This window comes from Manduca sexta, chromosome 16, assembly GCF_014839805.1.
Source record: "Manduca sexta isolate Smith_Timp_Sample1 chromosome 16, JHU_Msex_v1.0, whole genome shotgun sequence".
Taxonomy (NCBI): domain Eukaryota; kingdom Metazoa; phylum Arthropoda; class Insecta; order Lepidoptera; family Sphingidae; genus Manduca; species Manduca sexta.
The window spans coordinates 4,033,755-4,059,163 of NC_051130.1; the positions used below are offsets into that span (position 1 = coordinate 4,033,755).

General features: G+C 33.7%; 1 protein-coding gene across 3 annotated transcripts in view; it reads right to left on the reverse strand.

Moving 5' to 3' along the window:
• The window catches only part of LOC115444590 (aldehyde dehydrogenase, dimeric NADP-preferring), a 41,499-nt gene that overhangs the window by 9,410 nt on the left and 6,680 nt on the right, over positions 1–25,409 (reverse strand). For 2 of the 3 annotated variants that reach the window (XM_030170419.2, XM_030170418.2), the window contains exons 2-5: positions 9,280–9,323; positions 8,638–8,877; positions 2,319–2,540; positions 191–354 (exon numbers count right to left, since the gene is read on the reverse strand). In XM_030170419.2, the coding sequence (XP_030026279.2) occupies positions 191–354; positions 2,319–2,540; positions 8,638–8,877; positions 9,280–9,323 (670 nt within the window). Of the gene's footprint in view, positions 1–190; positions 355–2,318; positions 2,541–8,637; positions 8,878–9,279; positions 9,324–11,698; positions 11,991–25,409 lie in introns of those variants that run through there. The other variant, XM_037439163.1, reaches the window with a different exon arrangement.

The window sequence follows — 25,409 nt, forward strand, 5'->3', positions numbered from 1 at the left end:
TATAGCCTATGTGTAATTCTGATGTATAACCAATATTTCTATAAAGTTTCATCCAAATCCGTTCAGTAGTTTTTTCGTGAAAATGGAATAAACATACATACATGCAGCCTCCCAAACATTCGCATTTATAATATTAGTAGGATATGAGTTACAAATATATTAAATTCGAATACTAGTAATAATCCATTACCTCTTCCCACCGAGTTCCAATGTGACTGGCGTTAAATGCTTGGTGGCAGCTTCGTATACGATTTTCCCGACGTTTGTGCCTCCAGTGTAGAATATGTAGTCGAATTTTTGCTTCAGTAATTCCGTGGTCTCTTGAGGACCTCCTTCTATCACTATAATAGCGTCCTAAAAATATCAAGAACATAATCTATATATATAGAAATGAATCCCTATTTCCCTTGGTCACGCCATCACGTGTGGACCGATTACACTTTTTTTGTTGTGTTTGTCAGGAGAAGGTTCTTATGAAAGAAAAAAAAAAAACAAAAAATGCGCGGATAATTAGAAAATTTAAGAAAACTTAACCAAAATATTAATTTTATATAACTGTCAATTGTTTGAAATAACTGATAGCGATTGACAGAATGCGCGCTGCAAATTCATAGTTAAGATGGGACAACGTCTGTCGGGTCAGCTAGTTGCATATAAATAATAATGGGACGTTGTTTTGATGAAAGATCCTGCTGGTGGTAGGATATAATTTATATGTCTCCGGATAGCGATCACTGTACATAAGGTGTTAAAACCCGTCACATTGGCTCACGTAAGTGTTGCGTTCCGGGTTCAGCCTGTGTATATCTGGTTCCAACAGGCCGGCATAATTGTGTCGACTGTCGAGGGGTAATTATTTCTCGTCAGTCGACATTCTATTGGACCCCACTCAGGTACAGTGCGGTCCATGTATACGGTACCATGCACTTAATAATAAAAAAAAAGACATTTGCAGGTACCGAATATTAATTAATGTTTAAGTAAAATAAATATTTTTGGTCAACTAGCCGGTTGCTAGATATTAAAAGGTTGGTATTTTATAATAAACTAGATTTTGCCTGCGGTGCCGCCCATGTGAAAAAGTTTTTAAGGGATAACTATTTAAACGGCATAAAAAGTAGCCTATAGTACTCAAGAGTAATGTAGCTTTTTATTAGTGAAAAAAAAAAATCGGTTTAGTCGTTCTTGAGACTGGCGCGCTTAAACAAACAAACAAATAAACTCTTGTAACGTTACCAATTATAAGTTTAGCGGGCAGGCTCCAAACCGCCACACTCTTCAGCTTTATGTACAAGTATAGATATAAATAAATAAAATATATTGTTTCAACATAAAATGTGGTATACATTTCAAACGATACAATAAAAGCAAATTTCTTTGCTTGTGTTTGAAGACTTCACTCTTCCAAATCTATCATTATAAATAACCTACTAACCTCAACTACTAACAAAGTGCTGCTAATGAATTTACAAATTTACAGAGTAAGTAATAATTACAAGAAACATACATTTTATAAACTAATCATTAAGGTGTCTTGAACAGTTCTCTACACGAAAATAATAAATGTGTTATAATTAGTGGTGGTAAATGTCCTATAATTATTGTATACCTAACTCAATTTAAATGAGTATGGACTCGATCCGTTGGGTATAATAACGTCCATTATTAGTATCATAACCTTAACCAGTTCCCTTTAAAAACTTATTTATATTACGTATATGTTCGTTTGATATGACCTTAATGTAGATTAAATCTAGAAAGTGCCAAAGTGAAATTTTCCAAGAAGGTTTACGATTTGGCTAACACAACGTCATTATACAAAGATTATGATTTAATGCTCCGTTGGCTGTTTAAAAATTTAAAAAGAAAAACATTAATCTGATAAGCGCCACAGTTGAAATGGTCCCACGGTTCATGTTATTTTTCAAGCAAATTAAATTGAAGAGGTCATGGGAGTTAATGGTCTTAATGTATACTATCTATACCTACATATAAAGCTGAAGAGTTTGTTACTATGTATAGTAACGTGTAGGTTGTCAAGTTTTTGTTTATTTGAACGTGCTAATCTCAGGAACTACTAGATCGATTTAATTATTTTTTTCACATAGGTTTTTTTTTCACGTATATTACTCCTGCTACTAGGCTACTTTTATCCCGGAAAAACTTTTTCACGCGGGCGGAGCCGCAGGCAAAAGCTAGTATACAATATACAGGATACATAAATCCGAGTAATTAGAAATTTTAAAGAAAAGTTAACTTGTCAATGTCACACTGTCTCGGGACGTTAAGAAAAAATCAAGTCAAGATCAAATGCTTACATTGTCCAAATACTTCGGCAAGGTCTCGGCAATAAACGTAGTGCACGCAACGGCAAGCTCGCTCGGCTTCAGGACAACGGCATTGCCGGCAGCGATGGCTCCTGCAGCCGGCAGCAACAACAGTTGCAGGGGGTAGTTCCACGCGCCGATAATAAGCGTCACTCCATAAGGCTCGTTGTAGATTATGACTTCGTCTAGCGCGTTGACGATGCCTTTGCGTGGCTGTGAAAAAAAAAAGACATAGATCATATGCTTCATACTAGAGAAAGGCAGGTACAGTCACTGAAATAAGTAGCTACCAATTATTTTAAAGTGATTGTACACACTACACTGTAATTTTTTTTTTGAACACTAATGCGTTCGATTCCTAATTAGTTTTAACGCAGTTCAGACTTCAAGTGCACTGTCGTTAAATAACCTAATTTCGATAGAAGGTCGTATGTTGACTATGCTGTAGATATCAACAAACACATAACCAGTCTCATAAACCCGTTTCCTTGAACTTTACATCATGTTTAGGTATACCAATGCATGGTTTTATACGTTATAATACATCATATGATTTGCGTTTTATGATATAAAACGCAAATCATATTTATTTCAAAACATAGTGGTGTTATAAACATCTATAGCGTTTGTAAACTAAGCCGATATTACAATTATTATTAATTAAAACGTAGTTAATTCCTGTACCCCGCTTGGCGGTTTCATATTCCCCGGTATGACCTAAATGACATTTGATCTTCCATTGTTCGCGGGACGTACTTGTTAAACAGACGGCGAGGCGACAGAATTATTATAATTTTGTCAAACAAGTTTAACTTGTACGAAAATTGCGTTTAAACAATTATAATATGCCAGAAGCATGTGACGCCAATTTGCATTTTACTCATCGAAAATATTGGAATAATGATAAATTTAAATTTGATTTGTTTTATATATTTTTTTTTATTCATCTGATTACTGATAAAAAAATTGCTTGCCTGTTGGTAAATTCTACGATTGCAAACCGACTCCAGAGCTCGAATTACAAACTACTTTGAACAGTCTGTGCTTGTCCCTCTGAATCATAAGTCAAGAAGCTTTCCCAATAATTACACTGCTTAGACATCTTTCAAAGCAGAATCCAATAGTGTTGGTATAGCAAATTTCATTCACGAAGACGCGCCCCACCTCCTTCTGATCGGGGTGTTGCGGGGTAAGGGGACTGAACCAAGCACTTGCTTCGACGCTATCCATTGTAGTGTGCGTGTACACATGTTGCTCATTGTACACAGCAGGGACTAGGGAAGGTAGTGGGGGCGCGTCTTCGTGGATGACATATGAATAACATTTGAACTTTGAACCCTAATGTTTATTGCCTTGCGGGTGATTATGCAAAGCAGTGCATAAATAGACTCTAAAAATAATGTAACTAGCATATTATGAACTGTGAGAACAAATTATGTTCTTAAATTATGTACAGTGCATTAAAAATATAATAAAAATGTATTCTTAAATGTCATGATAATTATGTAGGTGCCAACTAAACATATTATTTAAACAGCTTTTGAAATGAGAGGTACAATAAGTTAGTTTAGTTTGATAATTTTAATTGTACATTTAAGAGTACTGTTTACGTTTAATGTATAAATTTAATATGACGAAATTTTAAAGGCAGAAATATCCATGATTATTAATTATTTTTACGTTTTTCTTTCAACTGCGAGAACTAATCACTAACTAGACGTGAATTTAAATTCTTTACTTGCCAATACTTGTTTAGTTACCCAGATTAAAGGTGAAACAAAATGTATGAAAATGGACCTTGAGGTATCGCCTTAAGGCTATTAAATATGACCAGTGGGGTAGATGTATTACGGTACGACTGCAGTGGTTAGGTCTCGGGATCGTTCCCCGGTTCGGGCAGTATTTAATTTTCTACCCAGTATCAGCCCGGACTCTGTAATTCATGTCCGAAATAGCGAGAGGCCCTTTTATCACATCATGGAACGGAATAAACATGGCGGAAAGTGGTGCGTCTCTCATCAGTTGCGTCTCTGCCTACCCATACGGGGATAAAAACCATGAGTGTATGTTTATTTACATTATTTACCTAGTAGGTGTAACTGTAGAATTATTGTATAAAAAGGTTTTGTATCGACCTTAGACATTACGTTGGCAACTATTTACAGTCATAAATATTCACAACTAACATGCATTTGAAACTTTGTCTTTTATGTGTGATGCAATAATGATTCAAAGGTCAACACATTATAGGTAATATAGATTTACAATTAAACAGCAAATATTCAGTTTTATATAGATAAAGTTATTTGTTGATAATTATAATCAATATAATCCTCTTACAATATCAAAATACAAATTTGGAGTGAAATGAACATTGCTAGTATTTTTAGCAGGTTTTTATATTACAATTATATATATGACCTTTTACCTTTTGAGAGGCAGGAATACTGCTGGTATCTCTTATGCGAGGGGCCGTCTAAATAAGTGCCAACCACAGGCTTAGTCAAGTTTTAGAACAAAATGTGCTTTGAATGACGTTCATATTCATTAGAAAAAAAACAGATGGTTGTCTGTCTTAAAAGTTTAAAACCAATCAATTGTTACTTAAACACACTTTATTTGTGGGGATTAAACACCCACTATATAATGTAGACCTTTGTTATAGATAACCCTTTTAGTTGTGCGCTCTTTCACATTGTGAAACGATAAGAAGGTCAAACAGGTTGGATAACACTAACTGATAAACATTCAAATAGTCTAAATATAGGCGAAATTACATTTACAAGATAACAAAAGTTAAACACTTAAGAAAGTAATTTTTGTGAACAAGAGTGTTAAGTATAGGGGGGAGGGGGGGTGAACCTAAAACAAAATTTTTCTTCGCCATCATCTTCAACTTTTGGAAATATACTGGTGGACATAGACCTCTCCTAAAGATTTCTAGACAAACATGTGAGACGCGGGCTGCATCCAACCAGTTGGTTTGTTTAATTCCACTCAATAAAACAAAGAAAACACAAATTTGGTACACATTTGTTTTTATTTTATTATTTTGTTTTAATATAGTGTAATGATGGTAGGTATTTTGTATGAAACTGTGTGGATGGTTTCCGTTTAAGCAGCTGTTGCCCAAAGTGTGTTTATCGTTATAATAAATAGTATTTTACTAATTTTTGTTCTTTGCTTTTAACAAATGTTTCCGTCATATAAATTCTAACACAGAAAGAATGATTAAATATAATTCTCTGGAAGATTCTCTGGATTGTCTGGAAGACATCGCTTTTTTAGCGATAAGACTTTTTATTATACAATTATTATATTAATTTTACCTCATTTGATGTATATAAATACAATAAAGTGTTTGCATAATTTCATAAAATCCGGTACGAAATCGATAAGTTATAAGGTAAGTGTCAAGAAATGAGAAAAGAACAATGATTAAAGAGTATAGAGGATGGGTAATATGGTCACGTGACATGCGGCACATTTAATGCATAAAATGGCGCCGACTCCGCCCCTTACAATAGTGATATGCTAGTACCGAAAATTTTGTATCGACATCGAAGAATTAAAAGAGAGACAAACAAGCCCAAAAAGATCAAATACGAAAAGGGTTAGGTTCTACCATAATATAAATATAACAAACCATAATATAAACAAACAAACTGAAACTGATTTATAAGTAACAATTGTTAAAGAAAGCAGTACCTGTTGTGACAAACATCCAGTTGTGTTTGATCTATATTTGTATGTTGCACTATTCCTTGCTAAAAATTTAAGTTACAGATTAACATATTTACTTAATACATGATAAATGGAATAAGATAGCGTAGTCAGCAATTATTTGGTTGGTTTTATTTTATTTTATTATTATGCTCTTTGATCGAGAAACATAACCATGTTTCCAGCAAACTAAAAATCAATGAGCGTAAAGATGGTGGTTAAGATAATCAATTATAATAATTATTTGCAATAACAACAATATGATTATGTATCTATTTCCGTGCATGCAAAGGTTGCTCGAAACATAAGACCGCCAATTGTAAAAATATATCTTACATTTCATCTTTATGTTGTTTCTTTTATGTAACAATTCTAATTTTATTCATAGCAATATATTAAAGTAATATTACTATTAGGTGAAGTATAATAATCATTACTATTTTACTTATCGGGAATATTGTTGGAAAACAGTTATCTTTACTCGCGTTAATTAAACGTGTGGTTTATGCATATCTTCTCAAAATGTAAAAGAAATATGTATTTGGTGTAGGATTCCAATCACGTCGCTCAATATTCTCAATTCATTTTGCCTTGGTTTTTAAATTTTTTGGTTATCTTAAAAAAATATTCTAATTTCACTTAGTTTGTCGTTCTGGATAATACAATATTGATGTGTGCTCTAACATTCTTTCAAAGACAAAAACCGTAACTGATAAACGGGCGTCTGTTAAAATATCGATATCAATAATTTCTAAACAAATCCACCCACCCATCCCTAAGCTCGTGTGTAAACAAACATAATGATTTTAATGTGTATAAATCACGCCTAAAAGGGTCCAAAGCTTAACAAACCAGATCCACATATCATTTTAATTGATAAAAACAAATCCAAAAGTAAATATACAAAGATATTTGCTAATTTTCGGTAAAAACAGTTACTAACCTATGAAAAGATATTTCGGGGTCTTTCTTGCGTGAATTCGATTTGCATCCTTTCACACAACACTGAGTCATTTTCGAAACTTAACAAATACACTAATAAACACACTGAACAATTGAGAATATGATTATATTACTTTAAATTCAATATTTATGAAGATTTGTTTACATCGTCTGACACTACATGTACTTGCTGACTCGCCTGCAACAAATGGTGTTTCTGCCGCAAGGCGGTCCCAGTGTGTTGAAGTAAACGAAATAGTCCCATATGCGAAGAAAGCAATTATTTTTGTCTTTTTGTTGCGTTCCAAATAAGCTTTGAGTAAAAGAGATAGACATATATATTGACAATTCTGCGTCGATTTCCCTGACATAAATATAACTTATTCATATAGCTAATTTTTGAGGCCTGTCCTCTTTATATTTAGTCATTGGAAAAGAAACACAATACGCGCATGTGACGTCATCGGGAATTACGACGCACAAAAGAAAACGATGGATCGATAACCTCACTACGCCTCCACTACTGCAATATTTGAAATTTGGAATAGGAATTATTGCCTCAATTCTTAACCAATTTTAATGCAGTTTTCACAGAAGGATTTCTTTTCGTACTATATGCTGTTACACATAGAAAAATTTACAAAATACAATATAGAAATATACCCTATTGGTCATGTCGAACATAGGATTGTTATTTTGTAAGAAATCCAAAATTGTCCTCGATCGATCGAAATCAAAACCGATAGAATTTATCATTATCGTTTTATTCTGAATAACTAATATATGAATTAGAATACCTCAGTGTATAATGAACTTTCTACGTTTTTACAATTCATCATATTAACTTTGGTGTTACTATATATTTATCCATATGTCTATTAGAATTGAAACTTACCTATACTGACACAAGGTTACACCTATGTAATTATAATAATTTTAATTGTAGATGAGTTGTGTCACGTATAGAAATATTAACGACAGACTATAAAAGCGAAATTGTTTAAGCAAACAAAATGTGCTTTGTAATTCTACTTTTATGTTCACACTTCACACCTCCATTGAGGAGTGTGTTTTTTGTTCTTTGCTTCACAGCCATTTATTATAATTAATACTTAACACAATTGGCAATAAACGTTTTAACAAACAATTCAAACCCTATTGCCTATAAATTATTTACTGCAAGAAAGTGACAGCAATAATTACCGTATCATTCAGTTCTGACATTCGCGAAATCGTCGTTATAATGGAGCCAGAAATATGAAAAGTGATACAGCCTAGTTGGTTGTGGAACGGACTGCCGAGACGAATGTCCGCAGGTTTAAAACCTAAGGGCACACACCTCTGACTTCGCTACTAAAATAATGTGTGTATTCTTTGTGAATTATCGCTTGCTTTAACGGTGAAGGAAAACATCGCGAGGAAACCTGCATACCTGCGAAGTTCTCTATAGAAATTTCGAAGATGTGTGAAATCTACAAATCCGTTACTACGGATCAGCGTAGGTCAGCGTGGTGGACTAAGGCCTAATTCCTCTCAGTAGTAGAGGAGGCCCGTGCCCAACAGTGGGACAGTATATGTATAATACAGGGCTGACATTATTATTTTTTATTATTATAGAGCGAGGATAAAATTTTAATCAACTCACCAAAACAGGCTTAGTATACTCGTCCAAATGGTGCAGCACACTCAATAAGTCATTAGTCAAGTAGTCTATCTCAAGCAGTTCGGCTTCCGCCTTGCATCTCCTTAGGTCTTTCTTCAGGGCTTCTACCATAGCACTCTTGTTCTCTTCGTACATGCGCATCAGGCTCTGTAACTGCTTCCGACGCCATTCTATAGGCCTGGTGACACCACGGTTGAAGGCGTCGCGTGCCTTTTGGACCGCCTGTGGAGAAATGTATTTTTTAATATCATGAAAGCGCAGAGATCTTTCTGCTCGTTGGTCTCTTTTCTATAAAATATATATATTCATATGATTTATTACCTACTTGGTCAGTCAAGGTTACGTTTTAATTCAGACTTTGTATCGTTGCGTCATCAAAACAAAGATAAACGTGTGGTTATTTAACTACATACATTTATACATAATATGTTAATATTGTCTAGGAATTACAAAAGTGTGTTTAGATGGCAAATGACGTCACATTTTATATTGAAGATATAAAGACGAAGATTGAATTCGATTTTTGAAAACGGCTGTATGTGAATGATTTTTTTAAACGATTTTTATTTGATTAATCCCAAAACATTTTATGATTTAATGGTGAAGAGGCATTAAAGGCCTTACCTCGCCTATATTAACCGGCTTGGCTTTTGAGTTAGTGACGGTTCCTGAAACAAAAAATAATTAAAATGTATCGACTTCAAAACAACTTTATACAGCGTTTTCAATAGACGATCCCAATCTCAATCTTCAATCCGATTCCGATAATGAACCAATCTAAATAACTTACTCGGAAACGTGTCAAAAATACTTTGCTCTGATTGGTTCATTCTTGAGATAGATCGAAAAAGCGATCGGGATCGTTTATTGAAAATGGCAGTAAGTGTAAAGTTTAAACTGTATTATAAATTATAATACGTATATCAGTTACAAGTTCTAATACAATAGGTGTTAAACTGTTTATTGTAATTAGTTAGAATAATGGTCTGATAAGGATACTTATTATGCTATAATATCTTCCTTATTATTTAAGCGAAACCACGACTAAAAGGCTTTGATTCGTTTCGCATTTAATAGCGCGCGAATTACTGACAGGAATATTCAGATTTACGAATAGCTTTTTCTTTTTAATTTTAAAAATGTTTACTACCAAAATACTCTTTAATTAAAATGATGTGTATTTAATTAAAATGATGTGTTTGTATGTGTGTGTATTACGAGGAGATGTACGGTTCTAACAATTTTAGTGGCATTTTAGTCATGAAATTACTGAAACAAATGGCAAAATTAATCTAAGATATTTCAAAAATATGTTTTTTTTTTCATAGTATGTATTTCAAATTTCGAATAGATAGATTCTAAAAATACGGTTAGCATGCCGTATTTCTGGGGGATGTGCTTAATATTCGTTCTGAATCATTAGTTTTTACTTAAAACCTCCATCGCAATGTTTAGGATTTTTACTTTATAATGATTTAAATAGGTATTCACGCTCCCAGAAATTACCTAGAATGCGTAATGGCGTTATTGAACATTCGTAGAACATCCAACTGCATGGGTGTGGTATTATTTTTTTGTTAATAATACTTAGGTAAGTAAGTACTTTGTAATTTTTCGAAATATCGTCCGCAGGTATAGGCGTTAGGTATAATCTCTGGGTCATTTTATAAATGATTTGTATTTTATCTGTTTCCTGTTACTGCGCGTTCAAGCCTGAATTTGCTTCGTATATAGTCTCTCGTCCTTTCAAAGTTCAAGGACACAAAGTTTGAATTTCGAATATATCACATTAGTACTGGCGTAAATCTGCGTAAAAAAGACATCTTTAATTATTCCAATCATAAAAAATAGTTTTAAGTACTGTTAGTGATAATTAAAAAAAAATGGGTAAGTAGTATGTTACCAAGATAAGGTCTACAACAAACAAGTAAATAATAATGTAACGGATAAGATAATTTGGTGAGCACTTTTAGGTGTATTCTGTTCATAATGCTGACAGTTTATCGATAATTTATCAAATTAAATCGATAAAAGCTGTGTATAGCGATTTTGTACTTAATTGGCCGATAATTAAATAGCTTACCCGAAATGTTGAATAAGATAGGTAATAGGTACTGACAACAATTTAAGGCGAAAAAATTATGAGAATATAAATCAATTTCGAAGAGTTTTTTTGTTTGTTTGAGCTAATCGCACGAATATTCAACAGTTTTTTTTATATTTATCCCGTAAAAACTCGTGCTAACGGAACCGCAGGCAAAAGCTGGTCTAAGATAAACACAGCAATTTATTAAATCATTGTTTTTATTGGTCATTTTTTCGATGCGCGATGTTTTCTTAGTCATGATTGTTTACGTTATATTTTAATTTATAATCACCATCGTAGCGTGTGGTAAATGTGTGCTTCGCCGCTTTATCATTCGCCGTCATCTTTATGCTTTTATTTTTGACGAGTTTTAGTGGGAAGTTTTTGCCAAGAGCTACTACTATTTTATATACCTATAAGTCCAATCCATTGTTTGTGATAAATAAAATAATAATGTAGGTATCCATTGAAATAAAACTATTTACGGATTTTATCGCGGTTACTTATATTATTATCTCAGTCCACCCCGTGACCATGAAGGCTGCAAAGTCTTCGAAACGTCGGGAGAAAATAATAATATAAATAAAATCCATACCTAAATAGTTTTATTCAACGTCCAACATTCACATAAACATAAGAAATCATTATTAGTAGGTATACACCGTTTACAAAAAATATCCTATGTGAATATTGCTTCAAAACTATATCGTTCTGGTTGTACGCGTGTATTACGCACTTAAAATAGTTTACACAACAATCATGCTCTGGAATTACGTAAATTGGAATTTGGAACCTAGTCGGCAAATTAGTACACCGCCATCAGCCATACCGTTTCGATGTATGTTAAGACAAAATATATATTTTTTACTATTATTACTCTGGAATAGATATTCTGGATTCATGTAACTAGGATCTCAACAAAGAGCTTTAACAAAGCAAAAGGGTCGATGAACTCACCTATAGTCATGTCTAAGCCGGCGATGCAAATAAATTCCTGTTTTCACTAGATTTCAATATATTGCACAAACCTATGACGTCGCAATATTGTTGTTACGCGCTTATGTTTGTTTTCACTCAGTCACAAGTAACAAGCGAGAAAGGACTAACTCTTTTCGTATAGTAATAAAAGTGAAATGGTTTTGCTTTTATGCGGAATGTATTAATTCACAGCACAACTTGTCGCTCAGCTGCTCGATATGACATTTGAGTTGACGTTTCAAGTAAGCAAGTTTTTATGGCACAATGTTGTAAACTGTAAGTCACAAAATGTGAAAATGTTTTGCATTTAGTTTCGATCACACATACTAGATGGCGTTAAATACAATTTGTTTTATTTAGAGTGTTATTACTTCATTACAATAATAGATGTCATTGTATGCGCTGTTTTTCTAGATGGCATTAAAACAGTTTTCATGCGGTAAAGTGTTACTGGTTTATGATAATAGATGTCATTGCATGAATATTATTCTGCATTCAAATTTAGAAATTGTAAAATAACATGATATTGTAAATGTCGTTAGATACAGTTTTCCATTTTGCAAACTGTTACCTAATGACAATTATAATGAATTAAACTTGTTACTACATAATATAAAATCGGCAAAGTTTATAAGTAAGAGTAGAAAGTCATTCAATGATACCAGGCTTTAATGCCCCTTCCTGACCAAACGGCCTTGAGCAATTCTCTTCATACATAACGCCGCGCGGGGTCAGGGCAGAAATATGCAATTTACGAAAAAAATCCTTAAATGTGAAATGTTTAGCAGTTTACATGTTCGGATGATTATAAGCAGGTTCTTATAGTAGAAATTGGGTAACGAATTTGGATGAAAATTTATACTCAGATACACAGTGTCCTGGATTGACGTAAAGACTACTTCCATCCCAGAAAAGTACTTAGTGGGACCTTTAATTACCTATATACGTATTTATAATCAAAGAGTGGAACATTTATCATCCAGGTGAGCGGAGCCGTGAGCATCATCTAGTTAGTCATAACTCAACACATGTGCATTAATGATAGGTTTAAATTGTTTAAATATTTGTGTTTGTAATTGCCGTCTCTGTTTAAGAGCCAATAGCAGCGTCATATAAAATAACAATAAAAGGGAATGTCACTTTGAAAAAAAAAAGCAATTGATGTGTTTTATTTATTTATTTTGGACTTTGATTTAACTGATAGAACTAGGTTGTAAGTATACATAGAAAAGCCATGTAAAGTATAAACTTTACTGTTGTATTTAGTTTAGTCGGCTCGGTTACCGGAGGACTAAACCTATATTGAAAAAAAAATACTAAAAACTATTTAACGGATTTTATCGCGGTTTTTTATATTATTATTTTCTCCCGACGTTTCGAAGACTTTGCAGCCTTCATGGTCACGGGGGGGACTGACCCTGACTGACGGGAGTCCCCCCCGTGACCATGAAGGCTGCAAAGTCTTCGAAACCTTTAAAATTTCGTCATATTAAATTTTAAAGGCCGAAATATCCATGATTATTAATTATTTTTACGTTTTTCTTTCAACTGCGAGAACTAATCACTAACTAGACGTGAATTTAAATTCTTTACTTGCCAATACTTGTTTAGTTACCCAGATTAAAGGTGAAACAAAATGTATGAAAATGGACCTTGAGGTATCGCCTTAAGTTTGACGTTTTGTTACTAATCCAGTGGTAAAATTTTAAATATTTTCAATTATGGCAGTGACAGCCCTGACTACATTTTAAGACCTAGAGAAGGCGAATCCTCTATGTCACGATGACATTGGATATAATATATTTGACTTCATTGCATATTTTGACCTCAGTGTCATTCCAGTCTATAAATATGTTTCCGGAGTTGAAATATATTCAGATATGTTCTGTAATTTAAATTGAAGATTTTTTGTTATAAACTGTATTTTAAAGAAGCCCATACCCCTTAGAATGTTCCAAAAAGGCGACTCGTAAGTCGATTTCGTTTAATTTTGAGGTTTGTGATTGATCGAGAGACCAATGCGGTAGTCACGTGTTAGTACTCAAACCTCAGACCCAAACAATCCCAATAAAACGACACGGAGTCGTGTCTTGTTTTTTTTTGCCACATTCTAAACATACCATATTTTATATCCTTTCATTTTATTTTTATAAATCCTCTCTTCTGCATAGGTTGGCATCGAGTCTATCGTATTGGCAGTCTGGGTGTTCATAATAAAGTAAAAATACTCAGTCTTTCTTATAAAAAGTAAGCAAAGCTATGCTTCGTTAAAACACAAATTTACTCGATCAGCTGTAAGTCAAAACCCGCCATCTTGCTTCTTAATAAAGTTTAAATTAGGAACCGGTGATGTTTTTGACAGCTATTCCTCAACCCTAAAACAAGTTTATAAGTAAGACTGACTATCTACAAAAATCTGTGTTAAGTGTAACAGCGGTGACAAATCGACTATACGACCCAACCATTGTCTCATATTATGAGGTCTAATTGGAGGTTGGAACTTAATACTGTATTTAAAAAAATGAAAACTCATCGATGGGCAGTATATCTTCTCCGTTGATTCATTACAAAAAAATCTAACCTCTTACTTCTGTGCTGATGAGAGGAAGGTCAGTTAATGCGTTTAGTTAGACATGCAGTATTTGTCATTTAATATTATGTACTACATAACATTACGCACGTAGAGTTGTTTATACAACGTGATATACATGAGGTTCACAGGTGAGCGCATAGAATTATAATAATTGCTTACCTAGCCTATACATGGGGTTGCCAATACTTCTTCGAGGAAATATACTATTTTTTAAAATAAGCTATTTAACCATAATACCTTTCATAAAAATTTTGTATTTCACGGAAAAAGCGAAAAAAAGTATTTTTGCATACTATATATTTCTTCAACAGTATATGGTATGCAGACCCAAAATATAGTACAATACTATACATTATAGTACGGTTTATTTATTTATTTATTAGCACTGCCACATTGTACATATAATAACAGTTACACATAGTTACACTAGTTTTAAACAATAATTATAGTCACTGATATGTACAACAAGTACGGCGTACATAACATTCGCCACAGCACTCCGCGAGTAGCATATTTTTATGGGGCCTCAAAACGGTTGGCAACCCTACCTATACACAATCACGCACGATCGGTTCAAGGTTATTATAATGAGGATTTAACGTAATAATAATAATATGGTTTGAGATAAGGAAGAGTTTTGTTGCTAAATACATATATGATTATTTCTCGAAATAAATGTACGCAACGAAATGGTTTTAATGAAATTTTGTTACGATTTTTTTGTTTCACAGTCTTTTTCTTTTGTTTAATTTCATACATTTATGTTTCGCCAAATATTATACTTATCTAGAATGATTGTATTAAGACAAAAAAACAACAGATGAGACGAAAAAAACCGTAAAAATATTTCGTAATAAACTTTTCGTTACTTTCATTTATTATGAGAAATACTCATATTACATATGTATGTATATATATCTAGTTATTTTTTGTTATTTTACACTGGTATTTTAGTGTCCGTATTCATCTATGGGGTTCTGCAAACAAAGGCATATTTTGCAAATTTAAGAAATATAGATAAAAATCGGGACTATAAATGTCTTACGTTTTAATAATAACAAAGATAGCGTCTTAAGTTTCTTCCTTTTTTTCAAGTAAGTGTGTGCCTAATAGAAACAAATAAAAAAATAACATTCTCCTACCTGTCAGTACGAAATACAAAACACTTCAATAATTGCTATGTAAAAATACATGATTTAATATAAAATTTATTAAAAATCTTTTTGTTTAGAAGTAGCAAGTGCTTTTGTGTCAAATAGATACGTGAATGTTAAATCAATATGTTGGTTATTTAATTAAGGCGCCACGCCGCGTCGATCCCATGATAGTAAATTATTTATAAGTTTAAGTCAGTGCATTTAAAATGTTTATATTAATACTTGTCTAACATTATTTGTTTGCAAAATAATATTATACAACCTGCGAGACTGTTGGGGTTTTTATAAATGAAAATATATTTTATTTAAAAGAAAATACATAATACTATTATGCTATGTTATATACACATCATCCAGAAACAGGCATCCATCCACACAACAAAAATAATAAGTAAAGTTCTAGGGGATTCCGTTTTCACTTAAAGGGAAACTGGGCCACCCTTTCCCTCAGGGTCTCAGGGCGGGCGCTCAGTATACCGAGCTTAGCTCGAGCAGAGGAAAGCCTCTAATATAAAATAGTATGTTATATATGCTTGGGCGCCTCCAAGATTAGTTTTAGGGAGGTTCATTTGCACTTACGCACTTTACATGATATCTAAGTTTTTTTTTAGACCCAAATCGCCCGGGTTTTGAAATGCTTTATCATAAATAGCCTTTGTCGTCGATAGTTCCTATTGTTGTATATTTATTCAGTGACTTATATTTTTTGTGATTAATTTCTGGACGGGGGATGCACGGTGCACCTACTTGCAATCCTCCCACCCTCCGCGGCGTCCATGTATATAATGTGTAGTGTTATTGTCTTAATAGTTGAATAGTAGACTCAGCTTTGGCTTTAATTGACTAGTGCAATTGCCTTTTGTAAAAACGAAGACTTAAAGGTTGCTTTTAGTAAAAACGAAGACTTATTATTTAAAGGCGTTAATCGTGAGAATAAAGTCAACACGTATTTTTTTTTATTCCATATTCAGTTCTGGCGTCGCTTTCGACTGCTTTAGTTTTTATATAGACTAATGGATAAACAATATAATTAGCTGAAAGCTGTAAATATTGAGTCCTGTCATTTCGTAAAAAAAAAAAATGTCAGAAAAAAAAGAGTTATGTCAAAAGTCGTCATTATAAACTCAGAATTATAAAGTTCTAAATCCACGAGAAACAGACTGATATTGCCCGCACGTTTCGGCTTATTCACAAAGTCATATAATATGTGGTTATATTGCTAATTCAATAGTCACACTTCACATTTCTGGTTTGACCAATATTTGAAATAATTAACATGTCGACATACACATGGTAATCAAGGTCTAAGGCAAATGGTCATCGACCAGGTGAGAATCCAAACGCCTTTGTTTGAATACATACAATTAAGTCATTCACATATAAGCAAAATGGGTTGCAAAATTTAAATCCGGTCCGAGTTAGAGGCCTTATAATATTTTAATTGCCGCAGAAATTTAATAATCGAGGTCCAGTTGTTTCTATGCAGACAATGTAGTGTATAATACTATCAAAACCTCAAAATTGACCACTTTGTAGAAAGAGATAAAGCGATTGTGCGGCTAATATCTATCTCTTTCATGTAGGTCCGTTGTGTAGACATGCTCTAGGTCTATGGTACGGAAGATAACTTAATTTGTATTGCAAAATTTTTACCAGTATTTTGGTACTTGCTGGCTATTCTTTGTATCTATCGACAACAATCAAGAAGCAAATTATACACATAATTATAATTTAAATATACGTATTTTAATATATATTAAATAAACTAAGTTATAATTAATATGAGACTATTTTTTTTACAATCATCATAATGCAACCAATAATAATTAATCCTTTAGTGTCATCTTTTAATAACATCTGGGTCAGTTAATTGTTAAGAATTCCATGCAATTGACATGATAAAGCTTTAGTAGAATAATAAGACTAATAAAGGAAAATTACATATCGATTTAGATCCTAATATTATCTTTATCCATTCTAGTAGACTGATGTACTAAGAGTAATCCGGTGAGAAATCGCTTATTATCGCAAGATAGCTTTGTGTAGAGCAGTCGTATTCAACTTTTTTTTATTCGGGCCACAAAGGCGTTTTAGTTATTGTGATTCGGGTCTCAACGTAATTTTAATGGATTTTTAAGTGTCTAAAAACGTAATTAAAGTTAATGTTACACAAAAATTATTCACAATTTGTTGAATTATTTTATTGTCGAAGGTTGTTTAAGGTCATCGTGCAGTTTTAGTAAACTTAGGTGTTGTATCTATATCTATACTATTATATAAAGCTGAAGAGTTTGTTTGTTTGTTTGTTTGTTTGTTTGTTTGAACGCGCTAATCTCAGGAACTACCGGTCCAAACTGAAAAATTCTTTTTGCGTTGGATAGCCCTTTGTTCGTGGAGTGCTATAGGCTATATATCATCACGCTATACCCAATAGGAGCGGGGCAGTAATGGCTAATCTCAGGAACTACCGGTCCAAACTGAAAAATTCTTTTGCGTTGGATAGCCCTTTGTTCGTGGAGTGCTATAGGCTATATATCATCACGCTATACCCAATAGGAGCGGAGCAGTAATGGCTAATCTCAGGAACTACCGGTCCAAACTGAAAAATTCTTTTTGCGTTGGATAGCCCTTTATTCGTGGAGTGCTATAGGCTATATATCATCACGCTATACCCAATAGGAACGGGGCAGTAATGGCTAATCTCAGGAACTACCAGTCCAAACTGAAAAATTCTTTTTGCGTTGGATAGCCCTTTATTCGTGGAGTGCTATAGGCTATATATCATCACGCTATACCCAATAGGAGCGGGGCAGTAATGGCTAATCTCAGGAACTACCGGTCCAAACTGAAAAATTCTTTTGCGGTGGATAGCTCTTTGTTCGTGGAGAGCTATAGGCTATATATCATCACGCTATATTCAATAGGAGCGGAGCAGTAATGGCTAATCTCAGGAACTACCGGTTTGAACTGAAAAAATCTTTTTGTGTTGGATAGCCCTTTGTTCCTGGAGTGCTATAGGCATATCATCATGCTATAACCAATAGGAGCGGAGCAGTAATGAAACATGTTGCAAAAACGGGGCAAATTATGAGTTTTGAGAGCTTCCGTTGCCTGCGCTGCGTAAACGGTTAAAGTTATGCAACAATGATGTATGACGGGAATGTTTCACTTAAAAAGTTCTAAATAATATAACAAAGTCCCCCGCTGCATCTGTCTGCCTTAACGTGTTAAACTCAAAAACTACCTAACGTATTAAGATGAAATTTGGTATGGAGACAGTTTGAGACCCTGGGAAGAACATAGGCTCCCGGGAAACTACTATTTTTATAACGGAAAACTTTAGCCTGAAAAACTTTATAACGCGGGCGGAGCCGCGAGCAAAAGCTAGTATTTAATATTAGTAAAATTTTCATTTTGCGGTCTTCTTGCAAAACCTTGGTGCGCCGCAGTTTGAGCACAATTGGTATCGGGCTACAAAACGGATCGTAGTAGTTAAACAGAAGTGGAGATATTTAATCTAGCCAATTAAAAATCAACTTAAAAGCCAAAAATCTTCCAGATTAAAGCAATAAAGCTGGTTTTAAAATATCACACATTTTATGGACAAGCATGTCCTTGACAAGACTATCTTAATAGCGTAGTTTTAATGCGTGCGCAATACGACTACCGGTCCGAGATCTCGGGTTCAAATTCCGGGTAGAGCAAAGTTATATTGGGTATTTCTGTTCAGTATTAGCCCGGAGATTGGTATTTGTGCTCGATATGGCAATAGGCTCACAAGGTTACAAGTGGGTGCCCTAGTTACATCTCTGCCTACCCCTTCGGCCATAATGAGATGTCGTGTAACGTGTTTACGTTTTTATTTTATTGACCGCTGGAAATTCTAAAGGTTACGAAAAATAAACAATGAATTTTTATTAGCAAGATAAGACATTGCTCCTATTAATGCAATTATCACAGGACACTAATGCAAATAACATTAACAACATCTTAGAATGCAAAAATGCAAGTACACATAAGAAATCTTGACCTAATACTAAATTTGTTTGGCTATAAAATTAGCATGTAAAAATGACTGCCATTGTCAATGCAAGGTTAACTTTACAGAGTCGGTTCTTTGTTGTAACTGCAGACTATTTATTTGGCATATTTACGCATTCTTAAACGAGGTTTAAAGAAGGATTCACCTGTGGCAAAAGGCGAAATTTTCCGATAGGGAATCCTACACGATATATAGGTTCTAATACCTATGGATAAACGCGATCTGCAAATCATTTTAATAATAGTTAGATTCTACATAGAAGGAAGCGGGCAGGAATCGGGTTATATGCGGTTATATGCATAGGTGCTCACCTTCCTGTATGTAGCGGCTTGGTTATGCACCCGGAATTGCTTAAGTTCCATAGGTGGCAAGTACTGCTTGCTATCAGGCGGGCTGTATGCTCGCTTGCGTGCGTCGGTATTAAAAAAAAACTACGTGCGTATTGAGATTAAGTGTTCGATTTATTAATACAGCTATGCGATTTTTTTTATTTATACCAAATAATAATGCAATTATAGAAAGTCATTGTATGGACAAAGACTTATTTTTAACTGGGAACGAAATAGATTAAATAAAAAAAGGGGAGTTGGAAATATTAATTTTAAAAACATTGCATCCCGCATTTGGACAGAGATTTTTTTATAAATAAATGCTGGAACTTTATTTTTCTGTGTCAAATATTTACTGTATAATCAACTATTAAAACAACAGAATTGCTTCCAGTATAAGAGATGTGTTATTTATGTCTCTTTAGTGTTGCATATATCCGTCTAGATGCAATCTGTATTCTGTAATCACATTGGAAAGTGGACTATCTATGCCTTTATGGCGACCTGCATCGTAAAACCTTCATTTGTGACAACGCAATAACTAGATGACCATAGATATCGATAAAAACAACTTAAATGGAGTGTTCGAAAGTTTTTATAAAAGAGGATTCATGTAAATTATTTGTTTTTTAAAAAGTAGCGATAGCCTGGTTATTGGCAGAGACACGGTCTGCCGAAAGTAATGTGTGCAGGTTCAAAATTGGAGTTCACACACCTCTAACTTTTCTAAAGTCATGTGTGTATTCTTTGTAAATATCGCTTGCTTATCCGTGAACGAAAACATCGTGAAGAATCCTGCATGCCTGAGAAATTCCCTATAAGAATTTTGAGGGTATATGAAGTCTGCCAATCCGCACTAGGCCAGCTTGGTGTCCTAAGACCTAATCCCTTTAAGTAGTAGAGGGAGCTTGTGCTTAGCAGTACGACAGTACAATATAGAATTGGTATTATTATATAATATACATATTTTATGTATTGGTTTAGGAAATCATTTTGCCCAGCGAAATATAGTAAATTTTAAACAAAAATCATCTATAAGCCGTATAAATATAGACAATATGTGGGCGATAAACTAAGATCAAACGGTTTCTAATTTCACAAGACGACATTTCATATGTTTCTTTCTTATAGTTCTATCTTTATGAAAGTTCTAATTTGGAAGTATTTTCCCGCGAATGTAACATAATTATGACCTCTGCACCATGAACCCCATGGGATTCACTGATAGTGAATGCCTTGTATTAAATCCCCCTTTACATTCAGTGATAAAAAACTTCTGGGCCTTAAAGATCAAAGTAACTATAAACAAAAAATATTATATTTACGTCCATAAAGGTAAATCTTAATCGATTTGTTTCATAACTTCAAATGCCATTATAACGCACGTTGACCTTGCTATGCAAATAAACATTGCTCAACAGTTTTTACGAGCAAGGCAATAGCAGGTTTTTAAAGCTTCTAAAATTCTGAACGGTTCAATTTGTAATAAAAACAAAATAATTTATTTGAGTCCTTAAATTAATTCGAGTAGTATTTCAGTTGCACATTCTCATGTCACTATGAAATTTAAGTGTATTGTGTTATTTTGATATAATAATGATAATGTTGAAATAAACTCATATTTTTTATTAAAATAATGTTTTTATCGCTGTCAAGGGCGTCGCCAAGGGAAGGCAAGGAGGGGCAGCTGCCCCCCATTATAGGTTCAAAAAAATCGCCAAATGTAAAGGACCTAAAATCGAAGTCTTTGACTGGACTTTCTTGATCGATCATTGCCGTACGCTCAATTACACTCTGCTCTATGTTATTGTTAAAGCGAGAGAGGGGAAGTAGGGTAGGAACATGTGCTCTCCACTTTACATACAATTCATACTTTTCTCATTCTTCATATCAACTTGCCCCCCCTGGGCCATCGGCCGGCGTCGCTCTTATTATGTAGGTTCTTATAAAAAGTTTTGTCCTTGAAATTCTTGTACAAGTCACTAGTTTAACGAGACGAAAATATAATGTACCTATATTAATGATACTAAAATTTACTTATTCTTTTTCATGTATAATATATTGAACCAAAAAACATAGAGATTTAAGTGCATATTTTTAACAGCGTAATTTTTTTTCTTTATTTATTTGGGGTTTTGTACAGCGTAATTAATACGAACAATAAAGCTTTAATGCTCTTTGTGTTCGGGTTATCTAAGGCTGCGAATGATGTAATTACCTGTCTAACTAGAAACGTAGATAATTTGTTGTTACAAAATCTCTAAGGTCACTAATTAAATGCGTTTTTTGTTTTTTGACTGAAGGTAATAATTATTTCTTATGTATATGTAGATATTGATATAAAAGTACGTATTTTATCGCGGTGTTTTATATTATTATTTCCTCCCGACGTTTCAAAGACTTGCAACCTTCCTGGTCAAGAGAGGACTGAGATGTCGGTCGTCCGAAAAGTCATAGTTACAATATATACCTACATTTTACAATTATACAAAATTGTAAAGTTTTAACTTGAAGGTCATAAATGGTTAGTATAAATTTTGTTTTAGTTTGTGTTTTATGCCTTTACCTTGACACCCTTTGGTTACAACTGCTGGGGATTTTGTAAGGGGAAGTGAACTAGATTACCGGTAAAACAATACGGGGTCTGCTTAAGTTGTTTACCGGTTGTTGCGTTTTTTATCACTAGTAAGCAGTGGCGAGTCGTCCATACAACCCGATTCCTACCGGCTTCCCTTTTAGGTTTATTTACGTTTGTCTTAGTTTTTGTTATGTGTTAAATCGACCGCAATATGTTAACTAGGACAATTTTTATTAACTTCGAGTTACATTTTGAAAAATTTCACCCTACGCTACATTTCACGCTACGCTAGTAAGGTATCCTGAGGTCAAGACACCACCTCTCTTGCCTAATTATTAATTTACGATTATTCTAATATAGTGAGTGTTTATGGGCAATTGTCATCAGAAATGCAGGAAAAATATACGTAAAAATTCAATCGAACGAAGATTACGCTTTATCAGTGAAAATTATTATTTATGTGGTAATTATTGTAATAGTAAAACCATTAGTGCGTCGCGTGTCGACCGCTTTGTAACAATTCTATTCTACTTTATCAAACATATCAGCATTATAATACTGATAATTTGATTATTTTTGTCATTAGCTTATGATATGATTGTTTATTTATTGTGCTCTTATTCCTTATTTATACTTGAACTTGCAGGTAGAATATGAATAGGAAAATACAATTTATAGGTAATGTTAAACTAGATCTATATATAAATGAAATAAAATATTTGTACCTGTAAAACGTTAGACATTGATTGAATTTCGTCAATGTTAATTCTACCACCAGTTCTTTGTACTTGACAGAGACGAACGGGCAAGAAACTTTAGTGTTTCCCTTTTCAAAATCAGTCTAAGGTATAAACTATTTTTTATTATTTAGAGCAGTTCATGCAAAGAAGATACCTATACCTATACACACCTATATACCTATAGATATGTATCTATATAGTATATACCTATAGATTTATTGCCCCTGTAACAGTTTTAGCTTATTATATAATTATTTGAAGGATGTTAATTTTCGCAAGCGAATTTGACCGTTATAAAATTTATAGTAGGGTCTTCGAAAAATAACTACATTTATTGTTCCTAATACTACTACTACTACTACCTAATAAAAACTAACCTAACACGATGGTTGATTTTCGTCATTCTTTTTTTAGTTTTATATTTTTCAACTTTGTTTTAATCCATAATATGAAATGAAAGCTACTACAAGCTTTGACCTATTTAAAGAGCACGTAATTTAGAGTAATGTTTTATGTTTTTTTTACAGTGTATCTTTTATTGACAATCCTAAAATAAAATAAATAAATCTACCACCACATATTCAGCGATTTTTCATAGAGCAACACAAAGACAAAAAAATGTATCTAGCATTAGTATCTATTTTCAAATTCGAAATACTTTTTTAGATTCTTCAAGTCAAAGATTTTGAATAAAATGTAATAATTTGAACGTTGAAGTATATTATTCTAGCTGCTCCGACAGACGTTGTCCCGTCTTAGCTATGAATTTGCAGCGCACATTCTGTCAATCAATATTAAGAATTAATATTTTCGTTAAGTTTTCTTAAATTTTCTAATTTTCCGCGCAATTTTTTGAATTTTTTCTTTCATAAGAACCTTCTCCTGACAATAACAAACACAACAACAACAAAAATTAGTGAAATCGATTCAGCCATTCACGCGTGATGGCGTGACCAAGGGAAATAGGGATTCATTTTTATATATATAGATGTGTATTTGTATAATGTACTACATTGGTTCGACAAATAAAAACACGAACTGAATGCCTGTCATTCTGGCGTCGTAATTGGCTTCCGCACGTCTGTGATATTAACCTGAGAAAAAATTACCTTTGATTACAAATAATAAGCTTATACGACTTTGACCTTTACGATTGAATTGTACGTTGTAAGTGCTGCAAAAAGGTAACTTTTTGGAAACTAAGTGGCGAGTTGCCGCAACTGTGGATAATACAAAGAGACGGGTTCGCCTCCGGAGCCGGAATAGGATCTTCTGACTACATCTAACACATAGATGCGTGATTATAAAATCGACGTAATATTGTTGCTAATGATTTAAGCAATTTTGAGGTCAGCGGCTTTACATGGCCATCGATCTGTAGCTGACTACATGTGTATCCAGCCATAAACAATATCAAGAATAAAATCATAGAGCATAAACATTGAAATAAAATAAGTAATTCTTTTAATAATGTTTTGACGTAACTACGCGCGGCACGATTGTTTTGAGGTCTCGGCTTCGAATCCCAGCTCGGGCAATGATATCGGGTTTGTCTTCTCAGTATCAGCCCGGAGTTTGAAATTTGTGCCCCAAATGTCGATCGGCTCGATCCCTAACATTTTAAGACCTTTGTTACAAGACTTTGTTTGTCTTCCCTTTCGGGGATAAAAGAAGTGTTTTTTTGTTGTTGCATCGGCTTGTCATGTTGTGAATGCAGCTATGATATGTATGAGTTTGATATGCATTAGGTATTCACGCTCTTCATAGTTTTGATTTTTATAGAATTTGTTTTGTGGAATGGTAGATGATTCGTTAGCGAGAGTCCTAAAGTTTCTAGAATAAAGAAGTGCATTGTATATTTCAATCGCCAAGTAGCAATTTGCGCAGTTTATTCATTATTGTACCCAGTATATTTCATACATACATACATAACATCACGCATTTATCCTCGAAGGGGTATGCAGAGGCACAACTAGGGCACCCACTTTTCGCTAAGTATGTTCCGTCCCATGATGTGATAGGGGGCGAGCCTATGGCGATAGGCCATATCGGGCACAAATTCCAGACTCCGGGCTGATATTGAGCAGAAAAACCCAAATATCACTTTGCCCGACCCGGGATTCGAACCCAGGACCTCAGAGCGCTTTTGTACCGGACATGCAATACAACTACGCCACCGAGGCAGTCCATTATATTTCAATCATATAACATGTTGGTATTTTGTGGAAATATTTACATAAAATTGCAATAA